This window comes from Capra hircus, chromosome 3, assembly GCF_001704415.2.
Source record: "Capra hircus breed San Clemente chromosome 3, ASM170441v1, whole genome shotgun sequence".
NCBI classification, from domain to species: Eukaryota; Metazoa; Chordata; class Mammalia; order Artiodactyla; family Bovidae; genus Capra; species Capra hircus.
This window is the reverse complement of record NC_030810.1, coordinates 40239797-40257710: the sequence shown is the minus strand read 5'-3', so window position 1 is coordinate 40257710 and position 17914 is coordinate 40239797. Positions and strand designations below refer to the sequence as shown.

The window sequence follows — 17914 nt, the reverse complement described above, 5'->3', positions numbered from 1 at the left end:
AGGAAAAGATTCAAGTGTGTTTATAAGCAAATGGGATGGAGCTAGTGAACAGGTCAAGTAGAAAGTAGAGGAGGCAGATCCGTGAGGATGGGCCGGGGGCATGAGCCCCTGCTTTGGTGGGAGGGCAACAGGGCACTCCCTCCATGACAGCCAGGATCTTTGTTTTGTTCACTCAGTTCAGTCGCTCAGTTGTGTCCGACTCTTTGCGACCCCATGGACTGCAGCACGCCGGCTTCCCTGTCCATCACCAGCTCCCAGAGTTTACTCAAGCTCATGGTCATTGAGTCAGTGATGCCATCCAACCATCTCATCCTCTGTCATCCCCTTCTCCTCCTGCCCTCAGGCTTTCCCTGCATCAGGGTCTTTTCCAATGAGTCAGTTCTTCACATCAGGTGGCCAAGGAACTGGACTTTCAGCTTCAGCATCAGTCCTCCCAATGAATATTCAAGACTGATTTCCTTTAGGATGGACCGGTTGGATCTCCTTGCAGTTCAAGGGACTCTCGAGTCTTCTCCAACACCACAGTTCAAAAGCATCAATTCTTCTGCACTCAGCTTTCTTTATAATCCAACTCTCACATCCATACATGACTACCGGAAAAACCATAGCTTTGACTAGATGGACCTTTGTTCACCGGTGAATCCTAAATACCTCTAATACATCTCGTATGTAGCAGGTACCAAGTATTTATGGAATGAATGCTATTAAAGAGAAAAAAGAAGTAAAAAGTGGGGCACTCTTGCTCAGGGAGTGTGAGAGAAAGTAAATGAATGAGTCCAGCACATGGCCTGTATATTTCTATAAAGTAGCAGCCACGACCATCAGATAGAAAGAAGGACAAAGACTAGAAAAGAGGGAAGATTTGAGCTAGTTTTGCGGGGAGTCAGCTATAAAGAATGTCAGACATTTGCAGGAGCACTAAGTCACCTAGTTGTCTGTTTTTCTCCAAGAAGGCAGAGTATGCTGACTGCAAAAGTGGGTGACTGGATGGATTCAGACTCAGAAACTCAGCAAATCCAATCCAACCGAGACAACTTGACTAAAGGCAATGAAATTGACAGTGAAAGAACGGCTGAAGTCATGAATTATGCCAGTCAAGGATATGAGGATCAGAAGAATCTAAGAAGGGAAGGAAAAAACAAAAAGGGAGAAGACATTCAGGACCACAGGTGAGATCAAAGAATAAGAGGAGGAGGGCAAGTGAAATGACGGTAGGGTACCAGTGAAACCTATCGTCTCTTCTGCCCTCCTTCCCTCCCCTGAGTGTCCTTCTCTCTCCACTTTATTTACAAACCATTTCCAGACTAGGTGATTTCTTGCTGTCTTAACTATGATCTTGTCAATACCTTGTATATATACTTTATAAATTCCCTTTGGAATTTGTAAACTTGACCTCGCTTATCAAGTTCCATCTAAGCTGTGAGTGCTCCAGCCCTCCCTCTGCTTGCATCGAGCTACCATCTCACCACACATCTCTACACACTCAGCCTACCTAGACCTTTTCCACTTTTCAAGCATGAAAATTCGTCTCCTCCTATGGCTGGAAAGGTTTTGTCACAACCAGAGTATGTTCAATCACTCATTCTCCCTCCTTGGGGGTGCTAGATTCAGCAAGTAAAAACACAGGGTGCAAGAGAAACAATGTTAAATGTAAGTATGTCTCATGCAAAATCTGTAGTCATGTGGCAATCCTATCCTCCACCCCATCAACATTTCAAAATTGTACCTTAACATTACATTCAAATGTCACCTTTGCAATTCTGAAGTCTTCCCTGGACCCTTCAAAAGTGTGTTTCTTCCTTCATGTAATCAATGGGTATTTACTATTCTAGGTGCAAGGAGTAAGAAACTGTGAAGCAGGAATAGTTGCTCCCTACAAGGAATTTTCAACCAGAGAAGTAGAGAGGGGAGTAATAAGAGACAGTTCCAATAAAGAAGTCAGTCCCATAAGCACACTTATGAACAGTTTTTGAAACAGGGGGCATGCTGTAATCAAAACCTGCAGAACAGGAACTCAAACATTTACTGAATAAATAAAAATTTCCTCAATTCTTGAGATGGATACACTTTACAAAACACAGTTTCCTCTATTTTACTGACTCCTGGGTTGATTTGGCAGAAGTGTTATTTAGTCAATTAAAAACAAAGAAGAAGAAGAGTGTCTTCATGTAATAAAAATATAATGGAAGTCCAATCAATGATTAACTAGTTTGGATACTTGAATTTCTCTATGTTTTTAAAAAAGAACAACTTACCACACGTTGAGCTGCTATCAATGCTGCTAAGGTACTTCGCCCTGGTGCTCCCGGGGCACAGAAGGAAACTTGAACTTTGCTTCCCCTGATGGTCATACCATCAGCTGCTTGTTGAACCTCTTCAGCATGCTCTGCAGTGCTATATTCAACCACTGCAAAGCCACCAACATAATTACCTTCATCCTGTGCGAGCTGATGTGATACAATCATTAAAAAGAGAATTCTAACATTTAGTTAGAATTTATTTACAAGTATATCATCTGTAAATTCAAGGACAAATGTCTCAAAGCATGATACCGATGAAAATATTGTATTCCTCTTTTTTCTGAAAATAAAAGTTTACTAGTTGGGTAGGTACAGTCTTTCTAGAAGATGAGAAGAGAAGTAAGATTCTGTCAAGCTTCTTTCTGCTTCTTTGAATCTCTGATTTATTTTAAAAGTCAATGTTCAAATGATCATAGTTCCTATGTATTAATATACATATAATTAATAATCTATAGAAAAATTTGGGGATACAACAATTGAACTTTCTTTAAAATAATTTACCAGATACACAGACCATGAAACCTGTTGAATTTGATCATTTATCGATTTGATCAAATAGATACATTTGATCATGTATCTATACGTATTATCAAGAGAACAAAAGTAGAAGGAACCATATTCAACTTTTATTTCAATATTTTAGGTAGATCCCAGGAATTTGGTCAAGTATACCAAAGTAAACCTTATTTAGGAAATTGTGCCCCAGGTTTGTTTAAAATACAATATGCAGGACACAATCTTTTCCTGAATGCGCCCCAAATAAACTTCTGCAATGCAGAACTCAATTTATTTCCAGTCACCCATGTGTAAGAGTGTAAAGGAAGATACTAAAGCCCCGGATCCATAAAGACTGGTACAAAGAGCAAAAATAAGAAAAACAATGCAACACTAAAAAGTTTCTAAGTGTTGAACATATCTGAATCATCTTAAACACATTTGTACCTAGTGATAAATGTGATAAAATTTAGCTTTGTATGTCTCTGAAGTATAGAAATAGTCCAATAGAAATATCTACAAAACTTCTGTTTGGACTTGGCATCTCATAAATTGGCATACAATTCAATCATTTCTTAGTCATTTTTTAGCTTCTTTTCTCTTACTTTTGAAGCTTTTTTGTATATTAGACCAAATTTCTAGTTTTTTCCCTTCTCATGCTTTCTTCCTTTTAAAACTGTCCTCAAATGTCTTTTCCTCCATAAAACATTCTTCCATTCATGTGGGAGAAAGGGAAAATATCTACCTCTTCCAAATATTTCTCCTACAACCTCATTCCTTTTATCCAAACCAAATCTTAAATTTAGATTTGTAAAAGCCATTAGTCCCTTTGGTCCCTTCTGATCACAAGGTAAGAAGATTGTGTCATCCATATAGTCTATGTCAGCCTACCAAACGAGAGAGCCTGAGTTTAACAGATTTACTGGTAAAGACAGTTAAAGTGGCTTTATTAAGCTTTTGAAAATTTCTAAAATGTTTTTATTATTCTTAGTTTATTATATAATCTTCATGCCAAATAAACTATACTATCATTTTAAGTCTTTCAAAAGAAAATATCATTATAGTTTCATAGCACTGGTAATTTTAAAGAGCAATATTTCCATTCAATATGAGAGCCATTCAAATATGTAATGGCATGACTTGTGATCTATTAATAGTTAATTTTCCATTACTTCAAAATATTTTAACAAAAGCTAAATGATCACTTACAATGATTGTAACAAACCTTTTTCTTTTTTAACCAGATGGAGAACAAGACCAGATAACCTAAGTCCCTTCTAACTCCAAGGTTCATAATTCAAATACAAAATGTAAAAAACAGCTTTCCCCTCATATTTGCTTCAAAGGCCTCAACTAACACTATAAAGAATTATGCTTGGCCACAAGATATCACTGTATAATTCTTAGTGTTCAAGAATAGCATATCAATAGGACAACTTTCAATAACTTGGCAAAGATTTGTCACAAAGTATTCTAATTTTCTGAAGCTCCATGGACAGTTTCTTTGATGATTATATTGGGATTGGAGAGGCAGAAATTTAAGAAAAAGTAAGATGTAGCATTAATTTTAATTAAATAAACTATAATAATTTTCAAACTTTCTACTGCAAGAGTAGAGATTCAATACGTGTATGATAACAGAAAAATAAGGGTGAGCGGAGGAAAGATGGGAGATAAGAAGGAGCAAAGGAGGAGAGAATAAAGAGAAGGAAGAAATGAAGGGAAGTGAAAGAGAAAGATTTCATCAGGTACTATAAAAATCTGTATGGAAGGAGCCATATACAGTATATATTTTTGTCTATTTGGTAGAATTTATTCAATTTTATTCTGATAAAGTGCTTGAAAATTCTTATCAATGTTGTCAGTCTTCAGGGATCTTCTCTAACTGCCTCACTTAGCATGACCCCATTGCTACTGCTAACTCATTTCAGTTGTGTCCGACTCTGTGCGACCCCATAGACAGCAGCCCACCAGGCTCCCCTGTCCCTGGGATTCTCCAGGCAAGAACACTGGAGTGGGTTGCCATTTCCTTCTCCAGTGCATGAAAGGGAAAAGTGAAAGTGAAGTCTCTCAGTCGTGCCCGACTCTTCGAGACGCCATGGACCGCAGCCTACCTGGCTCCTCCATCCATGGGATTTGCCAGGCAAGAGTGCTGGAGTGGGGTGCCATATTAAGACAGAATAAAGCATTCTTTCTACACCATGTAACACTTTTCTGTTTTGCATTATCTCACTCTTCATATGGGATGTACAGTTATTTGCTTATCTGTCAGCGTACTCTACAAAACTGTGAGGTATAGAGAGAATATCTTTCTATTTGTTATACTTCTGACATTTAGCAGTATGCTATCTGGCACTGAGAATGTGACAAATCAAATGTGGGTGGATGAAGTGATCAGTGCATGAATGGTTCAAGAACAGATGGCAGGAGAAGGGGGATGCATTAAGTGACGGGTTTGCTAAGACATAATTACATAAAAACAATATAGTCTGGCCCATCAAGAAAAAAATTAATTTTAAATTTACCATATTAAAGTGTTCATTACAAACTAAAGTAGAATGAGATTATCCATGGTGATATTTACATAGGTATAATGAATATGTGAGTGCATGCAGATATAATATGTAGATATTTTCAAACATTTCAAATAATACCTTAAAAATACATACCTGGCAAAACACAGGTTTATGGATACGGGAAAAAAACTGCAACAGCTCCTCTGAATCCCTATAGTCACTAGGGAGTTTATCTATACAAAGGCACTTAGAATGAATGAGCTCTGGGGCCAATAGATTAACATCCATCCACTGTGCAAAGACAGCTGATGCTCCCAACTGTTTACCCAATAGCTCCAATCGAGCCTTTGCAGCAAAGTCCTTTTTCATGTATTCTACAAATCCATAGCCTTTGGAACGGCCAGTAACTTCACTGTAGACAAGAAAACATCTCTCGACATTCCCATAAGCACGAACAAGTTCTTCAAACTCTTCTAATGTAAAAGAAGTGGGCAAGTTGGTGATACACAGCAAAGCATCAGTTGGCTGGAGCTGGACTACTAAGTCTTTTCCTCGAAAAGAATATTGATGAAACATCTGAATTGCATTCTGGGCTTGTTCCCCATTCAATAAGGTAACAAAAGCTGGAAGAAGATAAAATGAATGAGTTTTCTGAGCCAGTGTTTTCAAGCTTTTTTGATTATGACCCACAGTAAGAAACAGATTTTATACCTATGCCTCAGTACACATATGTAAGTGCATTAGTAGTTAAATCATGTCTGACTCTTTGCAACCCCATGGATTATAGCTTACCAGGCTCCTCTGTCCATGGATTTCTCCAGGCAAGAATACTAGAGAATGGGCTGCCATTCTCTTTTCTCCAGGGGATCTTTCCAACCCAGGGATCAAACCCAGGTCTCCTGCATTGCAGGCAGATTCTTTACTCTCTGAGCCACCAGCGAAGCCCACACATATGAGCATATATATATATTTCTGAAACAAAAGTATCAGGAAGCAAAACACCTATCATGTGTAATGTATTCTGATATTTTCTATTTCATTGTTTTTAAGTGCTGATACTCCCACTTAAACAATTTCATGACCAGTAACTCAAAAAACAGACAACGTATATTAGGAGCCCCACTTCTGGGGGGAGAGGTGATGGTAGTCTTTTTAAACTACACACAGATTTGATATTTTCTATCAATAATATGTGATGCAAAATTTTATGAACTATTCTTTCTTCTCAGACAGTTCTCAAAGGCCCTATTTGGTAACAAGAATACCTAAAATATACCTAAAAAATAGGTAATTTTAAAATTATTTTAAAAAGAATACCTAAAAGAACAAAGGCATAGCCAAAAGACACCAAAATGCGCAGAGGAAGCCAAATCTTTCTCCATTTCACGTACATGTTTCCTTAAAATAAAATTAATTACACCGAAACAATACATACACACACAATTTGTATACTGTTGGGATGAACAATATGGTATGAAAAGATCACAGGATTACGATACTAGACAAGTAGCTTACCTTCAAATCTTGTTTGAATCTAGAACAAACCAAAGGGGGGAAAATGTCCTGTCTACATAATGGAGTTGTTCCAGCATTAAGCAACAAATAGACATGATAATTTGTAAAATCTACAACATGATACAAATATAAAATCCTAAATCAATGAAATATCATACACACATGTGTATCTGATAAGATTTTGAGCAATATTATAAGAAAAATTTAAAACCCCAGATAAGAGAAACAACCCAGCACAAACCACAAATTAGAAACACACCGTGCTCTCAACCTTCCTCCCTCTCCCTCTTCTCTCCCTCTTTGGAACATAGTGAAGGTGCCCCGCAGGAGTACCTAACTTACCCAAATGCAAAGCTAACAACATGGCAAACATGCACAGAGCCAGAGAGAAAGAATTTAAACAGCATGGTCAGCCCTGCCCGCCGTCTCACTCAGCCTGCCTTCCCTTAGCTGGCCTTAGTGCCCATGTGCCTCTCAGGCTGTGAGCATCTCTCCACAGTGAGTGTGATGCTGATATTGAAAGAATTACATTTTGTATTTAACATGATATCCACATACAAGGAAACTACTTACAGAGGAATAGCTAACTCTTCCAGCACTAGGGGGAAAATGGTTTTGCTGCACTTACTGAGAGATTGTCTCTTGGTTTCCAATAAGTCCTTATAAAGGACTTGAGTTATTTTGATGCCATGCCTTTCTTTCCTTATGCTGACATAGAATAGCATTTAACGGTATTTCGCTAAAACCAGCAGACAAGTCAACAATCATTTGTACACACTGATTATGTTCATATCTAGCTCATAAGTTCGTCTGTTCATATTTGATTTGAATTCTTCGAGTATCTGAAACTGTTAACCATGCCCTTCCTTAACTTCCTTAATAAAGTCCTTCTTGATTTTCTTCATACTTGCCTAAGCACTCCTCCTTCCATTTCCTTTGATATATTTTTCTCCACTCACACCTGTAAGGTAGTAATCCTTAAGGTTCCTTCCTGGCAGAAGCACACACAGTGACAGCCGGTGACTGTACCCAGCAACCCTGAGCCATAAATCCCTGTCTATGCCCCTTTCCCTGGGCACTCACATCCATGCCCATGTGTTCATTTCTCATGTGCCAGGCTCTGTGTTAGGCACTGGAAAGGAGGGGGTCAACAAAACAAGTAAGATCCCTTTCAACAAGGACCCCAGAATCCAATAGAGGATGACAGAATAGACAGAGAGTTATAAGTATGATATTACCAAGAAGTATGGGGGGCTATGAAAGCAATTAAATAGAGCAAAATGGCTAGTCTGGGGGCTCAGAGAAAACCTCTTATTCTCTTGTCAACTCTCAAAACTACATTTCTAGTCCTTAGTTCCATATATATTCACATGCTGATTCACACATGATCAAACGTAACTCATGATCTTCATCCTCTCCATTCCTCTAAAATCTCAACATGGCTCAGCTTCCCTTATTCTCTGTCTTAGCTGCTAGCATCACACTCATGGGAAACCTGGGAACTACCTGAGACCTTATCTGCTTTACCTCTCACTTAAAGAAATCCTCAAATTTTACCCTCCAAATAGGTCTTAGATCCATCCTCTTTCCTTCATTCTTCTAGCTTTTTTTCCCTTCAATGACAATAAAGCAAACTCTCAAAAATGAAAGTTTAATTGTGTCTGTCTACTGCCTAAAATGCAACAATTTAGTATCAAAAAGGAAGCCAAGACACAGGATAGTTATCGTGCCCTACCAGGCCCTTTTGATCTGATGCCAGCCTCATTAACTGTCAAACTTCCCTTCCCTACCACACTTCTTTATTCTCCAGTGACACTGAGTTTTTTGTAGTTCCCTAGGTATCACCTTGTTCAAGCATCTGTACATGTCATTCCCTTGCCTATAAGATCTCTCCCATATCTTCAGCCACTCAAATCTTTTAGTTGCCTTTCAAAGTCAGCCCAGGGGTTAATGTATCATGATCTCCAGGAAGCATTCTCTGATACTCTCTTCCAGTTAGTTAATCCTTGTTTTACGACCCCTCTGTATTTTGACATTGACTGGATTATTGCACACATCACAATGTATTATAATCTTTGTTTAGATGTCTGCTATCCTATCAACTGTGAGATCCCTAAACTATGGAATATATCTCCATCAGCTATCATACTGTCAGACACACAGTGGAGCCTGTGTGTCAGCTGAATGGATGAATGTATACATGCATAGATTATAAAACTGTCAACTTCTCATTTTCCTTTTCTTAGGTATCTTCATTTGCTCAACCCAAATAAGATATTTTGTGGTAGAATTTATATAACATAATAAAGTAAATTTAAAACTCCAGGCAGTAGGGAAAAGAGGTCATTGATTCTCTTCTATAGTTTCTTACATTTCTTTTCAAGGCCACAAAGTCTCTAAAATAAAAAGTCCAACTTTTTTCACATCGACCCTGTGGAAGTGGAAGATGTCACCCTACAGAGAAAACACTATAAGGCATTTGGAAATTAGTTCTGTTTCCATTTTCCTACCAAAATTTTAAGATTCAACCTTGGTCCCAATCCTTTCACAAGTCACAATTTTATTGATCCTTTGCCATGGCTGCTCTACTAGTTAAATCTATTATTTGCACAAATTTGATGGCAAGCTGCAAAAAACTTCTTTCTCTCATTCAGTTCAGTTGCTCAGTCATGTCCAACTCTTTGCGATCCCATGAACTGCAGCACTCCAGGCCTCCCTGTCCATCACCAACTCCCAGAGTTTACCCAAACTCATGTCCATTGAGTCGGTGATGCCATCCAACCATCTCATCCTCTGTCGTCCCCTTCTCCTCCCGCCCGTAATCTTTCCCAGTATCAGGGTCTTTTCCAATGAATCAGCTCTTCACATGAGGTGGCCAAAGTACTGGAGTTTCAGCTTCAACATCAGTCCTTCCAATGAACACCCAGATCTCCTTTAGGATGGACTGGTTGGATCTCCCTGCAGTCCAAGGGACTCTCAAGAGTCTTCTCCAACACCACAGTTCAAAAGCATCAATTCTTCAGTGCTCAGCCTTCTTCACAATCCAACTCTCACATCCATACATGACTACTGGAAAAACCATAGCCTCAACTAGATGGACCTTTGTTAACAAAGTAATGTCTCTGCTTTTTAATATGCTGTCTAGGTTGGTCATAACTTTTCTTCCAAGGAGTAAGCATCTTTTAATTTCATGGCTGCAATCACCATCTGCAGTGATTTTGGAGCCCCCAAAATAAAGTCAGCCACTGTTTCCCCATCTATTTCCCATGAACTGATGGGACCAGATCTCCATGATCTTAGTTTTCTGAATGTCGAGCTTTAAGCCAACTTTTTCTCTCTCCAGTTTCATCAAGAGGTTCTTTAGTTTTTTACTTTCTGCCATAAGGGTGGTATCATCTGCATATCTGAGGTTATTGATATTTCTCCTGGCAATCTTGATTCCAGCTTGTGTTTCTTCCAGCCCAGGATTTCTCATGATGTACTCTGCATATAAGTTAAATAAACAGGGTGACAATATACAGCCTTGGCGTACTCCTTTTCCTATTTGGAACCAGTCTGTTGTTCCATGTCCAGTTCTAACTGTTGCTTCCTGACCTGCATACAGGTTTCTCAAGAGGCAGATCAGGTAGTCTGGTATTCCCATCTCTTTCAGAATTTTCCACAGTTTATTGTGATCCATACAGTCAAAGGCTTTGGCATAGTCAATAAAGCAGAAATAGATATTTTTTCTGGAATTCTCTTGCTTTTTCAGTGATCCAGCGGATGTTGGCAATTTGATCTTTGGTTCCTCTGCCTTTTCTAGAACCAGCTTAAACATCTGATGTATCCTATTCTAAAACAATTATTTCTTCTTATCTATAACAGAAAGCTCAGATTTTAAGGTTTATAACTGCAGCCACTTTTATTAAACTATTATTATCTGTTTCCTCAAACACCACCATAGGTAATAAAATTCAAGGCAATGTCATTTAATATAATTACTGAGCTTCTTCCCTGTATTATTCTAGTGGGTGATTCAGGCTTTGTAGTATACACCTGTAACTTAACAGTTACCATCAAATGATATTGATCTTTCCGCATATAGTCCAAAAACTTTGCAAAGCATACTTCCATTCCTCCCCTCTCAATCTTTACATTGTTGTCATGCATTTCATTTCTACAGGTGTTATAACCTCCACAATAGTGTTATTATTTTTGCTTTAAACCATTATCTTTAAAGAGAACTGAATATTAACCAAAGTTTTTATACACAAACAGAAAACATCTGATATTCTTCATTTTTGTGTGTAGATCCAGATTTCCATCTAGCACCATTTTCTCCCTGCTTAAAGGACTTCTTTAAATACTTCTTATAAAGCATGTCTGATGGTAATTAATTCTTTCAGCTTTTATATGATTAAAAAATATCTTCACTCATCCTTACTTTTAAAATATATTTTTGGTGGGTAAATAATTCCGTGGGATGTTTTTGATGTATAAATAACATTATATTAGTTTCAGGTATTTAATAATTCAATATTTGTACATATTGGGAAATAAGTCTAGTTAACATCTGTCACCACACATAATTACAAAAATTCAGGGGCAAGGGATGAGAATTTTAAAGATCTACTTCCTTAACAATTTTCAAATATACACTACAGTACTGTTATTTGTAGTAATCATGCTGTACATTACATCCCCATGACTTATTTTATATGGAAATTTGTACCTTATGACTCTCCTTACCCATTTCACCCCATCCCTAGCCTCTGGCTGTATCTATGAGCTCAGGGTTTTTTGGTTTTATTCTAGATTTCACCTATAAGTGAGGTCACACAGTATTTATATTTCTCTGACTTATTGCACTTAGCATAATGCTCTCAAGGCCCATCCATGTTATCACAAATGGTAAGATTCCATTCTTTTTTAAGGCTGAATGATATTCCATTGTCTATGCATATATGACATCTGCCTTATCCATTTATCAGTAACCACTTAGGGAGTTTTCATGTCTTGCCTATAGTAAATAACACTGCAATGAGCATGGGGGTTCCTATATCTTTTTGAAATAATGTTTTTAATTCCTTCAAATTAATATCCCAGAGTGGAATTGCTGGACAATATGGTAGTTCCATTTTTAATTTTTTGAAAGACCTCCATTCTGTTTCCCATAGTGACTGCATCAATTTCCATTCCCACCAACAATGTACAAGGGTTCCCTTTATTCCTTCTCTCCCACACTTTTTCTTGCTTTTTTGATAACAGGTATATTCTAACAGGTGTGAGGTGATATATCACTGTGGTTTTGACTTGCATTTCCCTGATGATTAGTGATATTGAACACCTCTCCATGAATCTGTTGCCCACCTGTATACCTAATTTGGAAAAATGTCTCTTTAGATATCCTCTGCCAGGTTTTTAATTATTCTTTTGCTATTGAGTTGTATGAGTTCTTTATGTATTATGGATATTAGCTCCTTATCAGATATAATTTGCAAATATTTTCTCCCATTAAGTAGGGTGGTGGTGGTGCTATGCTAGTCATTCAGTCATGCCTGACTCTTTGCGACCCCATGGACTGCAGCATGCCAGATTCCCTGGCTTTCATCATCTCTCAGAGTTTGCTCAAACTCATGTCCATTGATGCAGTGATGCTATCCAACCATCTCATCCTGTCACCCCCTTTTACCCCGGCCCTCAATCTTTCCCAGCATCAGGGTCTTTTCCAATGAGCTGGTTTTTCACATCAGGTGGCCAAAGTAACGAGCTTCAGCTTCATCCATCAATCCTTCCAATAAATATTCAGGGTTGATTTCCTTTAAGATTCAGTAGTGTGGACAATGTTAATTCTTCCAGTTCATGACCATGGAATACTTTATTTGTGACTTCTTTAGTATCTTTCATAAATGTCTTAATAATTTTATTAAGTGATCTTTTTTTTTTATCTTTTTTCTTTCAGCAAAGAAAGAAAAGACGTTGCCCCATGGTCTTCTCATTTGTATTGTTTCCAATAAATATGCAGTCATATTTATCTTTTTCCATCTAAACATACCATGTCCTTGGTGGGGACAGCTGTTTTTAAGATTTTCTTTTTATCACTAATTACAAGTAAGTTGATTACAAATGTACCTTATTGTAGGTTTTTCATGTTTTATGCTTAAGGTTGGTTAAGCTTTGAGGATCTCTGGGTTCAGGACAAATATGGAAAATTTTCAGCTAGTAATTCTTTAAATGTCTTTTCTGTGTTACTTTCTCTCTCATACAGAGACTCCATTACTCCCATATTAGGCTTTGAAGTTGGCCCAAGTTCATGGATAACTCTGTTCATGTTTCATAGCCTTTTCTCCTGTTTCATTCCGGCCGTTTCCACGTATTCACATTCACTGATCTGATCCTCTGCACTGCCTACTCTAATCCCATCTACCCATCCTGTTTTTCATCCCAGAAATTGTAGTTTCATTTCTAAAAGTATGGATTAAGTATGTTTAACATCTTCCATCCTCTGTTTAATATGTTCAATTTTTACTATAAATTCTTGTACATATGAAACACAGTTATAAACTGTTTAATTCCAGGTCAGTTTTGATTGATTTCTCATTATGGGCTGTACTTTTCTGCTTCTTTGCCATACCTGGTCATTTTTAATTGGATATCAGACACTAAATTTCTGCCTTGTTGGGTACTGGATGTTTTTATATTCAAACAAATATTCTTGAGGTTTTTTTCTGGGTCATGGTTAAGTTATCAGGAATGAGCTTGATCCTTACAGGTCTCACTTTAAAATTTTTAGCATTGTTAATCTAGAGTTAATTTTCTCCACTTGAAACAAAACATTTTTGAATATTCCTTCTAATCAACCATGAATCATGATGTCTATCATCCTAGCTGGTAGGAATAGCACCATCCCTGGCTAAAAGTGAGCTGTAAAGCCTTTGTCAATATTTTTAACATTGAAGTTGAACATAACTTACAAACCCAGTAACTCACTTGTGGAGAAACCACTGCAATGTCTATCAGAAGAAAGTAAAAGCATACTCATTGCAGTATCTTTTGAAATGCTGGAAAAGTTAAAGCTTCCTAAATGCCTATCAGTAATGAACAGATTTATCAGTGGTGATAAATTCACAGGACACAATAATATGTAGTAGTTTAAATCAATGAACTAAAGCTATATGTACAATGCCACATCTGGTCATTTAGTTGCTAAATGAAAAATATAGAATACCATTTATGTTGTTGAAAAAACACCAAGTACAACACTGTTAACTTTACATATAGTAGAATTTCAGGCATTAGTTGGGATGCTTTGATAAGAAACCACTTCACAATTTCAAAGACTTAACAAAACAAAAGGGTTTCTCCTCCTTGTTCATCATGCATATCCCATGCTGAAAGGAAGGAAAGAGGCTTTGCTCATAGCCACTCTGGGGCTATGTTTAAAGAGGACACACAACCTTCCTCAATCACTTTAGCAAGTTGTGGGGTGAGCAGTCAATCACATGCTAGCTCTGAAATCTTCTACCTGGAGGGGGTACGTGTCACTTTCACTGCACTTCGTTCATCGAAAGCCAAATCACACGTCCACTGGTAACTTCAAAGAGAGACAGGGAAGCACTATTTACCCTATGGCAGGAACAAAAAGAATCTGTGAACAGCTCTAATGACTACCACACTGGAATGGCACGGATGGAAAGTGTGCACCAAATTCTTTAGTGCTTGCCCTTTGGCAAGGAGGGATGGAGGGAATGGAGTCAGAGAGAGGTAAAAACTTGATTTCATTTTTAACTGTAGTGTTCTTTTCTATGTTTCTAAGTCACAAAAAACAAGTGCAGAATTTCTTATCATACTATCAGAGGTATTCACTTAACAGTACTACATTAGGGCTCTAGCATCTATATAATATTTTAATGACAAAAATACTTCAAAGTCTTTTTAAATTGAAGTATAATCAACACATAATATCAGTTTCAAGTATCTAACACAATAGGGTTCCCCCATGGCTCAAAGGTAAAGTATCCATCTGCAACGCAGGAGCTACAGGGTCAAACCCTGGGTCAGGAAGATCCCCTGGGGCAGAGCACAGCAACCCACTCCAGTACTCTTGCCTGGAGCATCCCATGGACAGAGGAGCCTGGTGGGCTGCAGCCCATGGGGTTGCAAAGAGTCTCCTGCATTCTCCTGCACTGAAAGCAGGGGCTCCTGCATCGCATCGGGGTAGTCCCAATGCAGGGACACAGGTTCAACCCCTGCTTGAGGAATTAAGATCTCACATGCTTTGGGGCAACTAAGCACTGCGGCAACCCATGCACTGTAACTAGAGAAGACCCCATGTGCTGTAACTAGAGAAGGCCCCATGTGCTGTAACTAGAGAAAGCCTATACTGCAGTGAAGACCCAGTGCAGCCAGAAAAAAGGAAAAAAAAACCCTGCTAATTTGGGAGTCAGTATCACGACTTAGCGACTAAACACCCCCCCCCACACACACACATATGATAGTTATATCATCCTTCAGACATTAGTATCACGACTTAGCGACTAAACACCCCCCCCACACACACACATATGATAGTTATATCATCCTTCAGACATTAGTATCACGACTTAGCGACTAACCACCCCCCCCACACACACACATATGATAGTTATATCATCCTTCAGACATTAGTATCACGACTTAGTGACTAAACACCACCCCCCCCCACACACACACACGATGGTTATATCATCCTTCAGACATTAGTATCACGACTTAGCGACTAAACACCACTCCCCCCCACACACACGATGGTTATACCATCCTTCAGACATTAGTATCACGACTTAGCGACTAAACACCCTCCCCCACACACACACATATGATAGTTATATCATCCTTCAGACATTAGTATCACGACTTAGCGACTAAACACCCCCCCCACACACACACACGATGGTTATATCATCCTTCAGACATTTTTTTACTTTTTTGTCATCTCAAAGAGATGTTTTTAAATATTTACATAGCATATGTACACAGAGAAAATAATCTAGTTTAGGCTTTTAATGTCAGATATAAAACATGCAGAAAAATTGAACAATTTTCCCAATTTGTATAACTAAAGGTCAAATTACATAATCTATTCACTAAGTCCAATAATATATTATTAAAAATGAACAATACTAAGCAAATTCAAAACACTCATTAAAATGTTATAACATTAGGACATTCATTATAAACCTTCATAAAGCTCTGGCAATATTATATATATATTTTAAAAACCTATGAAAATTCCATTTTTTGCCTAACATTTTATTGAGGTATAGTTGATTTACAATATTATATCATTTTAGGTATATGTCAGTGATTCAAATGTTCACAGATTGTATTCCATTTAAATTATTATAAAATATTGGCTACTTCCCTATGCTGTATAATGTATCTTTATAGCTTATTTTATGTGTAATAGTTTGTACCTCTTAATCCTCTACCCTTATCTTGCCCTTCCCTGTTTCCTCTCCACACTGGTAACCACTAGTTAGTTCTCAATATCTGTGAGTCTGTTTCTGCTTTGTCATATTCATTTATTTTTAGATTCCACATATAAGCAATAACATACAGTATTTATCTTTCTCTGTCTGACTTATTTCACTAAGCACAAGACCCTGCAGGTCTAGCCATGTGGCTGCAAAAGGCAAAATTTCATTCTTTTTTTATGGCTGAATAGTATTGCATTGTGTATGTGTATATATATATATATATTTAGCAGGGGCGGGGGGAGGGGGGCTCCAAAATCACAGCAGATGGTGATTTCAGCCATGAAATTAAAAGATGCTTACTCCTTGGAAGAAAAGTTATGACCACCCTAGATAGCATATTCAAAAGCAGAGACATTACTTTGCCGATTAAGGTCAGTCTAGTCAAGGCTATGGTTTTTCCAGTGGTCACGTATGGATGTGAGTTGGACTGTGAAGAAAGCTGAGCACCGAAGAATTGATGCGTTTGAACTGTGGTGTTGGAGAAGACTCTTGAGAGTCCCTTGGACTGCAAGGAGATCCAACCAGTCCATTCTAAAGGAGATCGGTCCTGGGTGTTCTTTGGAAGGAATGATGCTGAGGCTGAAACTCCAGTACTTTGGCCACCTCATGTGAAGAGTTGCCTCACTGGAAAAGACTCTGATGCTGGGAGAGATTGTGGGCAGGAGAAGGGGACAACAGAGGATGAGATGGCTGGATGGCATCACTGACTTGATGGACGTGAGTCTGAGTGAACTCCAGGAGTTGGTGATGGACAGGGAGGCCTGGCGTGCTGCGGTTCCTGGGGTCGCAAAAAGTCGGACACGAGTGAGCGACTGAACTGAACTGATATATATATGCGTGTGTGTGTGTGTATATATATACCACCTCTTCTTTATCTATTCATCTGTTGATGGATGCTTAGGTTGCCTCATACTTGGCTACTGTAAATAGCATTGATATGAACATTGGGGTGCATGTATCTTTTTGTTTTGTTTTGTTTTGTTTGCATGTATCTTTTTGAATTAGTGTTTTCACTTTATTTAGCCAGGAGTGGAGTTGCTAACTATATGGTAGCTCAATTTTTAGTTTTATGAGGAACCTCCACACTGTTTTCCAGAGGTTGCACCAATTTACATTAGTGTAAATCCAAATCCCCAACATTGTATGAGAGTGCCTTTTCATCATATTTCTGATGTTTTTTGTTTTTTAAAAAATAATAGTCATTTTGACAAGTACGAGGTGATATTTCATTGTGGTTTTGATTTGTAGTTCTCTGAAGATTAGCAACGCTAAGCATCTTTTCACTTGCCTCTTGGCCACCTGTATGTCTCCCTTGGAAAATGTCTATTCAGGTCTTCTGCCCATTTTAATTGGATTGTTTAGTTTTTTTGATATTGAGTTATATGAGCTGTTCATATATTTTGAATATTAACCACCTATCAGTCATACCATTTGCAAATATTTCTCCCATTCAGTAGGTTGTCTGTTCGTTTTATCAATGGTTCCCTCCTCTATGCAAAAACTTTTAAGTTTAATTAGATCCCATTTGTTTATTTTTCCTTTTGCTTCCTTTGCTTTAGGAGGGATAGCCAAAAAAAAAAAAAAATACTGC

At 38.0% G+C, this 17914-nt stretch overlaps 1 protein-coding gene across 5 annotated transcripts in view; it reads right to left on the bottom strand.

Moving 5' to 3' along the window:
* The window catches only part of RAVER2 (ribonucleoprotein, PTB binding 2), a 146424-nt gene that overhangs the window by 89158 nt on the left and 39352 nt on the right, over positions 1 to 17914 (bottom strand). For all 5 annotated transcript variants that reach the window (XM_018045163.1, XM_013962781.2, XM_018045157.1 and 2 more), the window contains exons 3-4: positions 5465 to 5934; positions 2256 to 2447 (exon numbers count right to left, since the gene is read on the bottom strand). In XM_018045163.1, the coding sequence (XP_017900652.1) occupies positions 2256 to 2447; positions 5465 to 5934 (662 nt within the window). The remainder of the gene's footprint in view (positions 1 to 2255; positions 2448 to 5464; positions 5935 to 17914) is intronic.